This window comes from Cyclopterus lumpus, chromosome 5 (assembly GCF_009769545.1).
Source record: "Cyclopterus lumpus isolate fCycLum1 chromosome 5, fCycLum1.pri, whole genome shotgun sequence".
Classification (NCBI taxonomy): Eukaryota; Metazoa; Chordata; class Actinopteri; order Perciformes; family Cyclopteridae; genus Cyclopterus; species Cyclopterus lumpus.
This window is the reverse complement of record NC_046970.1, coordinates 1,611,897-1,627,500: the sequence shown is the minus strand read 5'-3', so window position 1 is coordinate 1,627,500 and position 15,604 is coordinate 1,611,897. Positions and strand designations below refer to the sequence as shown.

The 15,604-nt window shown below is 49.4% G+C and overlaps 1 protein-coding gene across 4 annotated transcripts in view; it reads right to left on the bottom strand.

Moving 5' to 3' along the window:
* The window catches only part of ptpra (protein tyrosine phosphatase receptor type A), a 19,772-nt gene extending 5,132 nt beyond the window's left edge, over positions 1-14,640 (bottom strand). For 2 of the 4 annotated variants that reach the window (XM_034532626.1, XM_034532630.1), the window contains exons 1-19: positions 14,235-14,556; positions 8,420-8,466; positions 8,194-8,275; positions 7,693-8,109; positions 4,420-4,519; positions 4,203-4,276; positions 3,669-3,805; positions 3,178-3,268; positions 2,952-3,028; positions 2,816-2,852; positions 2,606-2,703; positions 2,097-2,216; positions 1,792-1,958; positions 1,567-1,702; positions 1,326-1,475; positions 1,144-1,237; positions 951-1,027; positions 629-763; positions 43-168 (exon numbers count right to left, since the gene is read on the bottom strand). In XM_034532626.1, the coding sequence (XP_034388517.1) occupies positions 43-168; positions 629-763; positions 951-1,027; positions 1,144-1,237; positions 1,326-1,475; positions 1,567-1,702; positions 1,792-1,958; positions 2,097-2,216; positions 2,606-2,703; positions 2,816-2,852; positions 2,952-3,028; positions 3,178-3,268; positions 3,669-3,805; positions 4,203-4,276; positions 4,420-4,519; positions 7,693-8,109; positions 8,194-8,275; positions 8,420-8,440 (2,139 nt within the window). In that variant the 5' untranslated portion in view covers positions 8,441-8,466; positions 14,235-14,556. Of the gene's footprint in view, positions 1-42; positions 169-628; positions 764-950; positions 1,028-1,143; positions 1,238-1,325; positions 1,476-1,566; positions 1,703-1,791; positions 1,959-2,096; positions 2,217-2,605; positions 2,704-2,815; positions 2,853-2,951; positions 3,029-3,177; positions 3,269-3,668; positions 3,806-4,202; positions 4,277-4,419; positions 4,520-7,692; positions 8,110-8,193; positions 8,276-8,419; positions 8,467-14,234; positions 14,557-14,604 lie in introns of those variants that run through there. The other 2 variants (XM_034532627.1, XM_034532629.1) reach the window with 2 other exon arrangements.
* Positions 14,641-15,604: the final 964 nt, after the last annotated feature.

Below are 15,604 nucleotides of genomic sequence, written 5' to 3'. Positions count from 1 at the left end.
TTGATCATGTTGTTGTGTTTGTGTCATTAAGTCCTCCCTCACCCTGTTGTTGGTGACCAGGAGGTCACGCACCGTGTAGCTCTCGCTCTCCTCCTCCCGTTTAATCTCCACGGAGACGTCCCCGTAGACCACCGCTCCGTCACCGGGCCAGTACTGAGCACACTTTTCCTGCAGGAGACGCTCAGGTTACCACGAGCAACGGCATGCAAAGGAAATCTAAAATATGAACGTCGACTCTCAACTTCTTCAATTCCCACGTCGTGTTTATTAAAAAAAAGAGAGAAACTAATGCCAATAACATCAATAATTATATGAGCGAAGAAAGAAAGGGACACGAAATCCTGAGTGACCGGATTCTAGAATTCCAGTTATGCCCGTTTAAGATGATTTCCTGGTGTGACTATATTACTTTGACTCCATCTAGACGCTAACACTTTATATCATAAATATCATATAACGTTACTAAAGATCTGACGTGAAGAAATGCTGGAAAACCACTAAAGATAAAGTCATTTAGATGATTCTCAACATGTTATAGGAGTAAATCATCTAATATCAATTTTCTATCTCTGCCAGTTTTTTACCTGATCTCACACACACACGCACACACACACACACACACACACACCTGCCCTCTCTCCTCCAGCTCAGTGAGCATCACGATGGAGCAGCTCCTCCACTCCCAGATCATCCTCCAGAAGTCCTCGATGGTGTGCTGCAGGGGGCCCTGGCTCGCCATGTAGGAGTCCTTCTGACGGTAGCCCTGTGACCGCAGGCAGGAAGTGATGTCCACGGGGGAAAAGGAGGGGCGGACGGAGGACGGCAAGATAGGACAGCAGGGGGAGGGAGAGAGGGAGAGAGAGAGAGAGAGAGAGAGAGAGAGAGAGGGGAAGGAACCTTTAGAGCCCTGCATTAATGAAATGAAGCGGTCCGGGAGCTTCTCCACTCACGTCAATGAACGAGGCGTTCACGTAGTCGGTGTTCTCCTCTCCTCGTTTGACTGGAATGATCACTCTGTTGAACTCATCTGTTTGATACAGGGACCATATACACGTGTTACTTCATGATGTGCGTCTCACACACACACACACACACACACACACACACACACACACACACACACACACACTACACAGCACTCACATGGAATGATCTGCAGGACTCTGTTCTTCTTCATGTTGGCCGGCAGGTTGCCCGTTCTCATCTTGTCATTCTGAATCTTGATGGACGTCAACTTCTAGAAATAAGGAGATCACAACATAAGACTTTATATGTAAACACACACAGAAACACACACACACACACACACACACACACACACACACCTTGAATTCGGCCTCCAGACCACTGCAGCCTGCTCCCGGTGAGGGGGCGTAGAGCTTGGCCAGGTGGGACTCCAGAGAGGTCACCTCCAGCTCCGTGTCTCCGTACAGGTAGTGCTCCAGCAACGCCTGGAAGATGAACACGTACTGCATCTGTGGCACAGAGAGCAGGAAGTGACGGCTGCACGGAAAACGCCGCGGCGCGAGCTAGCGAGAGGCTACGCGGTCCAGAGCGTCGACTCACGTCGGTTTGGACCATCTGACAGCGCTGGGCTCTGATCCGGGTGACGAAGCCAAACACGTCCACCTTCCTCTCCGTGTTCATCATGTCCAACATGGCGTCGATCACAATGAAGGTGCCCGTCCTCCCCACGCCGGCACTGACGGGCAGAAACACCGCACGCTGACAAAGACGCACAACTAAATCGGCAAAGACAAGAAAAGAGGAGGCCGGCTCGGATCCACTCACCTGCAATGGACCACGATGGCCCCGGCATACTGCGGGTTGTAATTCTTGACCTTCTTGAGGAACTTGAGCATGCCGATGGGGGTGAACGGCACCCCGAAGTCTGGCCAGCTGGTGAAGTGGAACTGGGTGACCAGCCTCTGAGGCTTCTTCCCAGACACATCTCCCACCTGAGACACAAAGGAAACCAGGTCACAGACCAAGCCCCGACACGTGGAGCGCCATCTGGGTTTGTTGATGCACACTGTGCCAGGAGGGTACAGATTAAACAATGACATCCTGGGACCCACACTAACGCGATAGATTACCTGTTGGATGCAGAACTTGCGGATGGTGTAGTCCACCAGCACCATCGTGTCTTCTACAGACACGCGGATGTTCCCGTATGTCCAACAGCCCTGGTCCGGCCAGTACTGAGCACACTTACACTGAAACGCAGAGAGGGATTTTAAAATCTTAACTCACTCACTCTATCTAAAAAAAATATATATATGACACAGCAGTGGTTCACAGTGTGTGTGTGTGTGTGTGTGTGTGTGTGTGTGTGTGTGTGTGTGTGTGTGTGTGTGTGTGTGTGTGTGTGTGTGGGGGGGGGGATACGATACAGATTAGGTTGTCCACAATAACAAGGATCCAACTGTGTTGCAGCCAAATGAGAGAAAGACTTGCTCTCACACGAGGTGTTTAGAAAAATGAACTTTGCAAATACAGAGGTGATATTGTTCCCGTGTGCTTTTAAAACAGCGTGATCTACTCTTTTATAACTGTGGACATTGTAATCGGTACAAAATGCATAAACAGACGCGTCGTCATCTACCTCTTTTCTCTCCTTCAGATTGGTCACCATGACAATGGTGGCTGTGTTCTGCTCCCAGATCATCCGCCAGAAGTCATTCACCGTTTCCTCCTTTGGCCCTGAGAGACGGAGACAGAAGGTCAGGGGTCACGCAGAGAGCTGAAGGTCAGGGGTCACGCAGCGAGCTAACAACCAGGCAGTTTGTTGGTTAAATGAAGCCCCGTTCCTCACCTTGAGCTGCAATGAACTTGTTCTTCTCTTGGTAGCCCTGAGAAAGGAGGCGGTTAGAGAAGAGACATTAGGCTGCGTCTAAGTGTCTTTAGCAGAAATGTCTCTTTTTGGGTCAAAATGATGCACTTGTACACACATTTATAAAGGAAGCGTTGATGAAGTCAGAGTCTGGGACTCCCTCCAGAGAGGAGAGGTGCACCCTGGAGTGATCATCTGAGGAGAGAGGGAGTTATGATGACACACCTGACTGTTAAAGGGACCTCAGTAGATCACTGTGTAAACTCTCTGATATTTACTATGACTGCACTGTAAATGTTTCTAATAAAAACTCTGCTGTATTAATGCGTCGCTGCCGCGCTCACATGGCAGGATGTTGACGTATCGGTTCTTTTCTTTATTCTCTTCCTTGGAGGCGGCGTCGCACGATGCCTGGATGGGGCAGACTGGCAGCGACTGAAGGCACAGAAAGAAAAGAAAGAAACATTTAACATTTAAGAGTTTCAAATCGGCCCGCGTGACCCTGGACGTCATTTCCTGTTGGTGTGATGTCTCATAAAGATCACACACGTTTATTATTACTGTGAGCTGACAATTTAAATCAATCTCAAATATATATTTTTTTACTATAATTTGAGATCGTCTCTGAATTCTTTTTCCCTTCCTCAACACAAATATGTGGATATCAAACCAAATCATACTTTCAGTTTTATCTAAATAGGTTGAGCTCTAATAATCTTCCCACGTACCCCCCTGAAGAGCCCTTGAAGAGGACTCAATAACGAGGCTACGGGGACATGGGCTAAAGGGTGTGTGTGTGTGTGTGTGTGTGTGTGTGTGTGTGTGTGTGACATACATTAAACTCCTCTCTGAAGAGCTTGTTGTCATCCGCCATGCGACGGTTCATTTCTTCCTCCAGTTTGTCGACGGGAAGGGGCGGGTACTTCCTGTTTGTGCTGGGCGACCGGGCCAATAGCGGCACGCTCTGGAGTTCTGCACCGACGAGCAGGAAGGGAGGAGGAAAGGAGGTGAAGAGAGGAGGGAAGGAACGGGAGGGGCGAGACGGGGGGAGAAGGAACAGAGCGGTCTTGCATCAAGTAACACAGACTTCATCATTTCATGTCCGCAGACGGCCAGCAGGGGGCGATGTGACTCAGCCCTGCAGCCCTGTGGGTTAGGTAATCACAGGGAACAAAAGCCTGCCAACAACCAGCTACATGTTATCGTGAGGGAAGCAGGATCAATCAAGTCCTATCAGAAAGAACTCAGAGGAACAAGCTGGCTGTACAAATGTGCCGATAGGACCCAAAACAATGAAAATAGTGCGTACGCACATCTGTCGACACGCACACACACAAACACACTTATGCACGTGTGGGCGTGGTTTCACCTGTATCATCAGATCTGCCATTGGTCAGTCGGAAGGAGTTGGAATGGCTTCCCGCCTGCTTGTACTTCTTAAACCTGTCAATCAATACAGATCAAAGTGCACGTTAATGCACAAATAAAAAAACGTCCTCCGGCTGAATGCCGGTCGGTCGTTGCCGTGGTAACAGGAGCACCTCAGGCCTTCGCCGCGGTGTAAAGATCCGCTGCACTTCACCAACCTGAGCATGTAGAGGATGATGATGATGAAGATGATGACCAGCAGCGAGGACAAGGCCACCATGACCGCGATGATGGGCATGTCGTCAGACTGGGTGTTGTCTACATCAGAGTCAAAGAAAAGAAAAAAAAGGGTTCAAAAATAAAAAGATTGTCTCAATAGTTGAGGTGAGTCAGTGTTTTGGTTTCGACACCGAAGCCAAGATTCCATTCCCATTACCAACTCGTTCCCTTATTACAGCGTTCAGGAGAAGCTTGGGATGGTCCATCAGCTTCATCAAGAATTTATGAAACGTGGACCAGTATTCAGTACGCCTGAGTCTCTTGAAGCAGCGCAAACACCCAAAGTCACGGAGGTCACTGAACGCAGCCAAGAAAGAGCCCAGAACTCAACAGAACCAGAACCTTAGTGAGCTCTGGAGGTCCGTTTGGTTTCCTTTGGACGGAGCGATGCCGAGATCAGCGAACCGGCTGCAGCTTTCTATCCAATGAGAGGTGAGAGCATCTTTTAAATCAACTGATCAATTAAGGTTCTTATGATCTCTAGTGGCTGTTTGTCAATATGTTAGAATGGGGGGTCAAAGTAAAGTGACCTTTGGCTCTTTCAACACCAGCCTGCATCGTCCCTCTCAGTTAGGAGGGTCCGTGTTAAACAAATGAAAAAAACACAATTAGAGACGCGGAGAATGTGCAACAGGCTCAGATGAACAGTTTAACTGATATATATATATATATATATATACACACACACACATACACTAACTTGACCTCTGCATGTACCCCATCCCAAGCACACACACACACACACACACACTAACTTGACCTCTGCATGTACCCCATCCCAAGCACACACACACACACTAACTTGACCTCTGCATGTACCCCATCCCAAGCACACACACACACACACACACACACACACACACTAACTTGACCTCTGCATGTACCCCATCCCAAGCACACACACACACTAACTTGACCTCTGCATGTACCCCATCCCAAGCACACACACACACTAACTTGACCTCTGCATGTACCCCATCCCAAGCACACACACACACACACACACACTAACTTGACCTCTGCATGTACCCCATCCCAAGCACACACACACACACTAACTTGACCTCTGCATGTACCCCATCCCAAGCACACACACACACACACACTAACTTGACCTCTGCATGTACCCCATCCCAAGCACACACACACACACACACACACACTAACTTGACCTCTGCATGTACCCCATCCCAAGCACACACACACACACACACACACACACATACTAACTTGACCTCTGCATGTACCCCATCCCAAGCACACACACACACACACACACACACACACACTAACTTGACCTCTGCATGTACCCCATCCCAAGCACACACACACACACACACACACACACTAACTTGACCTCTGCATGTACCCCATCCCAAGCACACACACACACACACACACACACACACACACACACACACTAACTTGACCTCTGCATGTACCCCATCCCAAGCACACACACACACACACACACACACACTAACTTGACCTCTGCATGTACCCCATCCCAAGCACACACACACTAACTTGACCTCTGCATGTACCCCATCCCAAGCGCACACACACGAGCAGCAGGCTGCTGTGAAATCTCCCGCGGAGCAACGTGGTGTTCAGAGCCGGGAATCGAACCGCCAACCGCGTGGTAAACCAACGACCCCCTGAGCCACAGCTGTCACAAGCCAGATAATACTGACTGGTGAACACACAACTACACAAGAGTCACAAAGGCTTAACACTACAAATGAGATATTAATCTATTCAGTGTGGTGACCGATCTGCATATGTTTCCACACGATGAGTCACAGGCCATCCCAGAGGCTTCCTGGTGACCTTTCCCTGCAGCAGTTAACACAAAACACACGAGATCTGCCTGAACAACAACAACAACAACAACAACAACAACCTGGCTGCTGGTTGTGTGCTAATGACTGGCATGCAAGACACAACAAAAGAAGCGATGCTTCTAGAAACCTGCACCACACAATCAGCTGTTTCATGGAACCACTCAAGAGTCCAGAAAGCTCTCGACGTTGCAGACAACAACAACAACAAAATACGCTGCAAAGAACACATCGTTTGAGTAACTGAGCATCGGCCAGTTGTGTTGCATTTTCAGGACTTTTCAGTGTTCAGCCTTGGACAATGTGTACATTGAACTGAACAGGAGCATGTGGGCATCATGTGGTACCAATACAGACTTGACCAGTCTAGACCTGCTACACACACACACACACACACACACACACACACAATGGAGCGATTACACAACACCTACGAGCCCAAAGTGATGATGTAATGCACATGCAGGCACAGCTGGTGTCTTTAGTTGACCAGGAGCGAGTATCGCTCACTCTCAAGATCACTTTCTCTGAATGTCCACAGTAGACAAAACAAACATCCTGCTGTTATTTCACTTGATAAAAGATCTTTCTAAAAAAAAAAAAAAGAAGAAAAAATCAGTCTGTGGCATTCGATAGTGATTTGTGCGTTTATGAATCAGGCAAAATGAATAATTAATGTAAAAGAAAAGGGTGTGGGTCACGTTTCACTTCCACAGTACACAGACGGAGAGCTGCGGAACAAAATGAATGTTGACGTCACTTGAAAAGCTTTCAAAATAAACTCAAAAAGCAGCATTTCATAAGTCAATAGATACCGTTTCTATCTATTGACTTATGAAATGCTATGAGCAGCTTTTGGCAGAGAGTCAAATGCAGGCCTGTCACGTCGGGACACTTCCAGCGCCGCGACAACGGAGTCTAAAAGCAGAAAAGTGTCGACCAGCAGAAAGCTCACTTGCTCTTTCCAGCTGTTGCCAGGCTGCATGAATAACACAGAAACCACCCGACAACCCGCGATGTTCATCTCTTCTAACGAAGCGTTGTTTCCTTGTCGCCTCCAGGTGGCCGTGACCTTTCGTGTTCTTTGGGTCCCGTTCACACGTTGCATTAAAATGCGTCTCTGATGACCCAATGACAAGCGGCGGCCCTGAATGCACCGCCCAGTCACCTTTATGTATTTAGTGGCATGGTCGCCATGGTGCGTGGGTGTTTCACCCCCCATTCAAGATGAGAATGAGTCACAGCCTCTCCAACACGTCTTTTGGATTAAAGTTCAGACACGCTGCTCGTTAACTCTGGGATGGTGCCTCAGGGGGGCTATTCCCCCCAAAAGGAGTGGAGAGAACTCAATAAATAGACTTCAACACTCACCATGTGGGCTGGTGTCGGAGGTGACCCCCATCCCTGGTTGTGTGCTGGTCTCCGGCTCCTCGACTGAACCCTCATCACTGTAATCTGGAGTCGGGGTGTCTGTGGCGAAGGTCTCGTTGACCGACCCCACGGGGGAGGGGGGAGAGGGAGGAGCGGTGGGAGGCGGAGCCTCAGGGGCACCACTTGGAGCTGGAGGTGAGGGGTCGGGGACCGGTAACAACCGCCCGGTGGCGTTGGGACCAGCCGGTCGTACGTCCTCCTCACCAGCTGGGCTTGTTGTTGTGGCGGTTGTTGTTGTTGTCGTCACTGGGATGATTGTGGGGCCGAGCGTTGTGGGTGGGCCTGTGGGGGCGGCTGTAAAGTTGAGGGCGGGTGCGGCGGGGGGGTCTGAAGGTTTGTCCGTGACACCCGGAGGACCTGGACGGAAGAAGGAAAGCACAGGATGATGCAACATGCGGGCCTTTAGACCGAAGAAGGCGGGTAAGTCAAGGAGGTCCGTACTGGTGGTGGGGACGCGGTCCTGGGCGGTGGCCCCGAGGGCGAGACCGAGCAGCAGGAGCAGGGGACACGCACCCATTCTGCCCTGCATGGGGGACGCACAACATTAGTGAAAACTATATATATACACACACATATTTGGAATCCGTTATTCTGATCCACATGCTCATTTTTGGAAAGGTAATATTCTTACAATGGAAATGATTTGTGTGGGACGAACGCCGCTCACCTGAAGAAGCGAAGTTGGCATCAATCACTCATTCGCACAGCGTGGTCCTAGAGCGGAGACATCGGGATGTTTATTGTGCTTTTGGTAATATATCATTTCACTTGGCAAAAAAACACACACACACACACACACACGAGTTCAGAGACAGGTGTGGAGACAGCACGCTCAGTATTTTCCCCTAACATCTTTATTAGAGCGTGGCAATAATTCAATATGAGACTTTTCAAACGTATTCTCGTGACTTTTGAATATACAACCCTAATCTTCTTCTTTTTGCAACCGGGTTTAACCTTAAAAACTGTGATGAACGCGCTTCAAGGGCACGACCAAAACACAAGTGGTGTCACAACTACATCCCTGCAGGAAGCCGGTGCATCGGCACGTAGAAAGATGAGCCGGGCGAGAGACAGGAAGCACGGCGGCGGTCGACCCAGGCCGACTCTCGGTCTTCTGGGTAATCCCGGGGGGGGGGGGGGGGGAAGGCCGTCGTCTCCCCCGACAGAACTGTGATAATCCCCTGGACCTGATCCCAGAGTCCTGACCCTGCAGTAATCCGGCTCGTCTGCCTCCTTTACACCGGGGATTATTGCATCAGTGGGTAGAGGATAAATTGGGCGCTAAAAGCTCTTAATAACGCCGGTCGCCAAATCTTCTGGTGTTTTTTTAACTAAGCTCATCCATCGCGGTGCTCAACATTCTGGTTTTAGCAGAGCGCTGCAGCCTGAAATGGGACACGATGAGCAAGTTAAGTGGTCAATGAGGATGCTCTTAACCTACAAATACACTCATGCATCCAAAAACACAAACAATGGAGAAGTCTAGGATCATCAACACTCTGCAAAGGCTCTTGTGGTATTTTTGGCACTTTTTAGAGAGAAATAACAGCAGGAAGTGATTCTGTTCTATTCATAGACACGTTTCTAAATTTGACCCGAAGGCGTTCTTCATACCTTGTTATTGTCTCTAAATAATTATTACTTCCATTATCAATTAATCTACAGATTATGTTACCAAACGATGAATTGTTTACTCTATAACATGATGTGAATATATAGTTTACAATCAATGACCAGATATAAAATATACACACCATTAAACACAAACGCACACATATGAGCAGTTGGAAAATAGAGCTTTGTTTTCACAAACTGTTGCCTAATGCCAGTTTATTTTTTGGGGGGGGGGAGACTGACAGAGACAGACACTCACATCAGCATTAGTCTAAACCGCCCGAAAGACCAAAAACAGCCGTTACACATATACACGTGACACTTGTCACTTGTCCAGGAGCTTGCAGGTCTTCCTGAAGCCTCATGCGCTCCGGCTGCAGTGCGCCACCTGTACACGGTCCGGTAGGACGGTCCCGTTAAGTCATAAATCAAAGTGCACGCCGCTTCCTGCCTTTCCGTCAGGTCATATAGAGTAAAACAAATCCCCCGCTAACCCGAAAACCACATCACAAGCTTCCCCCCCCCCCCCCCCCCCCCCCCCCCCAGAGCTCATTAGAGGGGCTGACTCAGCTGCAGAGGACCGGCTCGGTGATTAATTACCATTACGAGGCATCTGGCATGCGTATCAAGCTAAAGTCAACATGATAGACCGAGGTGGGCGTGTTCACGGCAACGAGCACTTTTCCTTGAGCAGGTAACTTTTGGGCTCTGACTCATTGTCCTGTGTCCATCCAGAGTCAGAGAAGCCGGTCCTGTTGCTAACCACCACCTCACAGGTGCTGCAGGAGCCCGAGGTCTTTCATCTGGAGACGGTGCAACTCCCTCGGGATGCATCATAATGCGTTTGGGCCTCCTGAGAAGCAGCGGTTTTACAGTGTGTGTGTGTGTGTGTGCATGACTTTCTTTTTTCAACAGACTTATGGGATTAATTTAAGAGGTGCATTCTTCTCTCCATGATAAAAATACACTCCGCGTGACGGGTTGGTGTAATTCACCCTCAAACGATTTAAGATGCAGATAATGTGTTTGGGGTCATTTGGTTGTAATAACGTTCCTAAAGTGACTAATAAACACTGTTTGTAAAAAGCCTACTTTCACTGACTCATACAGAGATTTAAAAGCTCTTTTCCTCTTCAGCCTCCAGGTCATTGGATTGATACAGACGGATCAAAACAGGTAAATATCTTTCCAACATGTGCTCACCCATTTATTAGTGAATGCATGCACACAAAAGGGTTGTTTGGGCTCGTGTTGTGCAACCGGCTGAATATTTGGCCAACTTTAAAGACTGCGACGAGCAACACAAATCAATAGTTTGACTGGAAGACACGAAGATGCGACGGTGGCTTCGTCTTTGCCGTCCCTTAACATTCTGAATGACACCGGGACGACACCCGTTTACCGGATTGCATTTCATCAAATGTAGGATTGTGAAAAATATGAAATCTGATCAAATAACGGAGCCTAATCTCCAATATTATCGCATCTGAATTGCGTAAAAATGCTGAACTTTTTAATATCTTTTGATATTTTTGCGCAGCACTCGACTGCAGAACCTTCGCAATCACACCGCCGTGAAAGGAAAGGGTGTCACTGCATTCACACGCTGAAAGGAACACTTATAGGTAGAATGTAAAAAGGAAGTCCCAATTACATCGCCATGACAACCAAAAGGCCAAGACGTAAGATCAATGCCAGGTAGTCATTTCATAAGGAGAGTCTGTGGACGTCACCGATGCCGAAAGAATAAGCATCTTGCGAACTGTACGGACTCAAATTAATGAAAAGCTTAAGATGAAGACAAGGGGGAGGGGGGGGGGAGATAGGGACGTCCTGGGGGGTGAGGGGAGGGGGGGGGGGGGGGGGGGGGGGGGGGATAGGGATGTCCTGGGGGGTGAGGAGATAGGGATGTCCTGGGGGGTGAGGGGGGTCCTTGATAGCCGTTTCCTCAGTTCATCCTGTTGTCAGACTTCACGTAATCCAAATGTGGCCAAAGAGATAATACAGCAGGAATCCTCTGTGTTTAGTATTAATAATCATGTAATAATGCCCCCCCCCCCCCCCCAATGGGTGAACTGGATAAACCAACAGTTACAAACCCCCCCGCGCCTCGCTGACATGACACCAGCATGGCGGTCGAGAGGACTGCGCCGTTCATGCAGAGAAATGTTTCCCCCTTCGACTTCGGCGTCCGGCTGCAGCGCTAGATAACGCTCGTCTGTCCGTCTCCATTCATGGCATATTAATACTGTTCCTATGTCTTGAGAAGGGGGGGGGGCAACAGGAATACTGTGAATGCCTCTCTTCACGGGAGACTGGAGCAGGCCTAACCCCGGCCCGCTAAGGGCTCCTGCACTGAGACAGACCACAGATTATACGTCCCCAGTGCCACATACAACAGCCACAATCCTCTGGACTTCCCTTTCTGAGGGATGCCGCTCCCGCCGCTGTGGTTTCTGTTCCCGTTGGCTTCGCTCGCGGCTGGTGAGTTGATGAAAAGGACCAACGGATTACTATTCTGGCTAATCACGCGGGCGAGAGTGACCGCCGCGCCTGTTAAGCTCGCGGCGATGATTCGGATCAAATAAAAAATAAAAACGTCCCCCGGTTGAGCCGAGTGAAAGCGGCGAGTCGACGACGCGTCGGCTTCGCCGTGGGGTTTCTCACAGAGCATGCCAGGGGCCTCTTAAGCTTTCCCACAATGGACACAGAGAGGATGTGGAGGCGCGATGCATGGCCTCCCCACAGAAGCCAGCGTGACCTCGGAGCGTGGAGTGGGGGCCAAACAAGCCGGCTCAAGGGCCACAACCAAAACCTTTGAACCTAAATTCATTTCTACATGGCATGCAGCCGTAATACCTTTTGGTACATGCCACAACGCACACGGAGCACCAGGCAACCAAAGCGCTCAAGACCTGAAAGTGGGCATCGAATGCCCGGTGTACTCATCCTTTGGTCTAGAGCCTGGTTTAAATGTTCATTCAGTTTTAAGACGTGTGGAGCTGCTGGTGTTCAGACCACTTTTAACACTGAAGAACAGAAAAAGTTGATCTATTTTTTAGAAAAGTAAAACGCAAAAGGATAAAAAGCCCTGAAGCAATAAAACAGTGAGAAGAAACTCTTTAAAATGTCACTTAAGTCAAAAGTACAGAGGAACATGTGCCTTAAAAAGAAAAAGCACTAAACACAGAAACATGTCTGTGTCCTATACGATATATTATTACCTCCCTGAATGATGTAAACAGCATTTAGCTCAGGTGCATCTACTTATTATCCTCTTCATATACACTGTTAGGTAGTTCAATGTATAACGACGCCTTGAGTCTTTCCATCTTTGGTCATTTAGGTTGTGGAGCGTCGGGAACTCCAATTCGAGCTTCTCGGCCCTCAGAAAGAGACGACCGCCCGAGACTCGACAGCGTTGCTTCTTCTTCGCCCATCGCGGTGCATTCAAAGACTCCGCGGGCTCTTTGGAGATTTTCTTTCACAGCAGGGGAGAGAAAAGGTCTTGATGGCTCGACGGCCAAAAACCAAGTGCAAATCTAAATATTTAGAGCTCCGGCTCTCCGTCCGACCTGAAATGGACCGTGTCCGTGACGCCATTGTTTAAAAAACGGCACTTCAACAGGTTTTTTTTCTTCCCTCTGGATGGAAAAACTGACAATACCTCGACGTGATTGAAGGTTATTTTGGTGGAAACATGAACAAGATGTACCTCCAGTTCAGGTACGGAGGCGAAGCCGAATATAATACATGTGTTGATGCACTTTCAGCCAAACTCTCGTCCCCTTCATCCACAACTCCACTATCCCACCTTGTGCCGACAGTTCCCCACTAAAACAAACTCTCATGAGGGAACAAGGAGGTAGGAGCCAGATGTTCACCAATCACACGCAAGTTTACAAGATCACAAAAACGTCTCACACATCTAAAGATACTTCTCGTCTTTGAAGTCCACCAGAACGACTTTCTGCTTATCCGTCACAGCGAACCATCAACCGTCCCACATCAGGAGGATGTAAAAACAAAAGATTTACTGGATCATTTGGAAGGCGTTACGTAATCACTACCCCCGCATCCACAGAGGGCGACTCCGAACCAAGTCCTCCCAGTCGGGCGAGATATTTAATCTACGAATCGTTAGTCATTGCACGGGCACATTTTCCTGTATTGTGAAAGAAAAAAGTTGTGGAGGCCGACTGGCGTGTCACACGTCCCTGAAATCAACCTGCACGATGCTTCGTAATCCTCTAAGTGCAGTTGGAGGCAGAATTGCAGCGCTCTCTCCCACAAGTATAATATGAAGGCCTCACAGGTGGAAACCAAAATACACCTCCCGCTCCACCCGAAGAAGAGCCAACCCGTAATATTGTGTCCGCACCCTGAAAAACATGAAACGGGGCCGGTAGGTTCAAGAGATCCCACCGGAACGCTCCAACGAGGCGATTTCAAGCTACACTTTATTCTTATTTTTAGAGCCAGAAATGATATGCTCGGTCACACCCAACATTCAGAAAGAGAGGAGCAAATTAATCATTAGACCTTTTGGGAGAGGTTGTGAAGGGGAATGCACCCTTCAGGGAAGAAGCAGTAAGACAAAGCAGCCGCTGTGGGCTGACAGCACAGCCTACATGTTAATGTTAGGGCGACCTCATTCCTGTTGTGCCCCCCCCTGCTCCTCCATCCCAGCAGCCCCCCCCCCTCCTCCCTGCTCCTCCATCCCAGCAGCCCCCCCCCCCCCCCCCCCTCCCTGCTCCTTCATCCCAGCAGCCCCCCCCCCTCCCTGCTCCTTCATCCCAGCAGCCCCCCCCCCCCTCCTCTCTGAACGTGTAATAACAAAGCAGTGTTCATAAAGTGTCCTTTACCGTGAGGCAGCACAGACCTGGAGCTCCTCTTTGTTCCGTGTCGGCTCAACAAACAGTTACAACCTCCGCTTGTAAAACAAATACGTGTTGTCACCTTTAAGCCTAAAACAAACAACAACAAATCCCACCCTGCCCGCGAGCTACTTGTGAAATGTCCACGTGCTATACAAGAAGTGTACAACACACACACACACACACACACACACACACAGACACACACACACACAGACACACACACACACGCTTGTTAGTGGGCGACACGATGTTACAGGAAACACGCGACATAGTAACGAGTGGGAAACACGCTGCGAGACGCGACATAGTAACGAGTGGGATTCTGGCGTTGCGCAACAAAAACAAGAAAACTCACCACAACTCCTGTAGCGCCCAGAGGAAGCCTGAGGCCGGGGGGGGGGGGGGGGGTTGTGTGTGTGGGGGGGTGTTAGTGGGGCGAGGGGGGGGGGGGGGTGAGGAAGAAAAAAAAAAAAATCAGGCAAGCCAAATAGGAATTCCTCCTCTCTTTTTTTTTCTTCCACGTTTTTCAACCCACGGCCCCCTGTCCTCCACACCCCAGGAGCCGAGAGCCTGAGCGGGGCGAGGGGACCTGGCTGATAGCAGAGGAGGGAAGCACGATCCGGGACACACAGCCAACACTTCGCAGTTAGTTAATCTGCTAAATCCAGGCGAGGAAGGCGAGGAAGGCACCCCCCACGCCTCAAAGAAGTCCTCGATTCGCCCTTAACTCATCGACCCTCCGAGGTGCACTTTCTCAACCTCCCTAGATGTTAAATCCCACGGTTTATCCGCTGTATCCGGGCGCGTCGGTCGACTATTCTAGTCCGCCATGTTGTGTGTCTGTCTGCTTTGGAAGAATGGGAAGCGAACAGCAAATTCCCAGGCCGGGCCTCGTCTCTTCTCCACTCGGTTTCTCCACAGCCCGCAGCGACCCCTGCTGGCCGAGAGGGAGATGACACCCTGCGACGAGCGCGATCCGCACACTGAAGGCTGGGGACCTCCAAGGGGTCCACGAAGGGCCCCGGACTCAGTTTAGGGGTCCACGAAGGGCCCCTGGTTCAGTTTAGAGGTCCACGAAGGGCCCCAGACTCAGTTTAGGGGTCCACGAAGGGCCCCTGGTTCAGTTTCAGGGGTTCCTCTCTGTTTATCAACAGTAATACATGGTCTATTTAATATAGACATCAACCTGCCCAGGACTGCACATGGAAAGGAGTTTATTTGGACACATTTACTTTGGTGTTGATGTGAATCAATTTGAAGAAAAATAATTGAGTATTAAATGTTTTGACGGTCGTTTGCGGTCTATAATAACAATGTGTCACAAGAAATCAAGAAAAAAGCTTGAATCCTAAAAA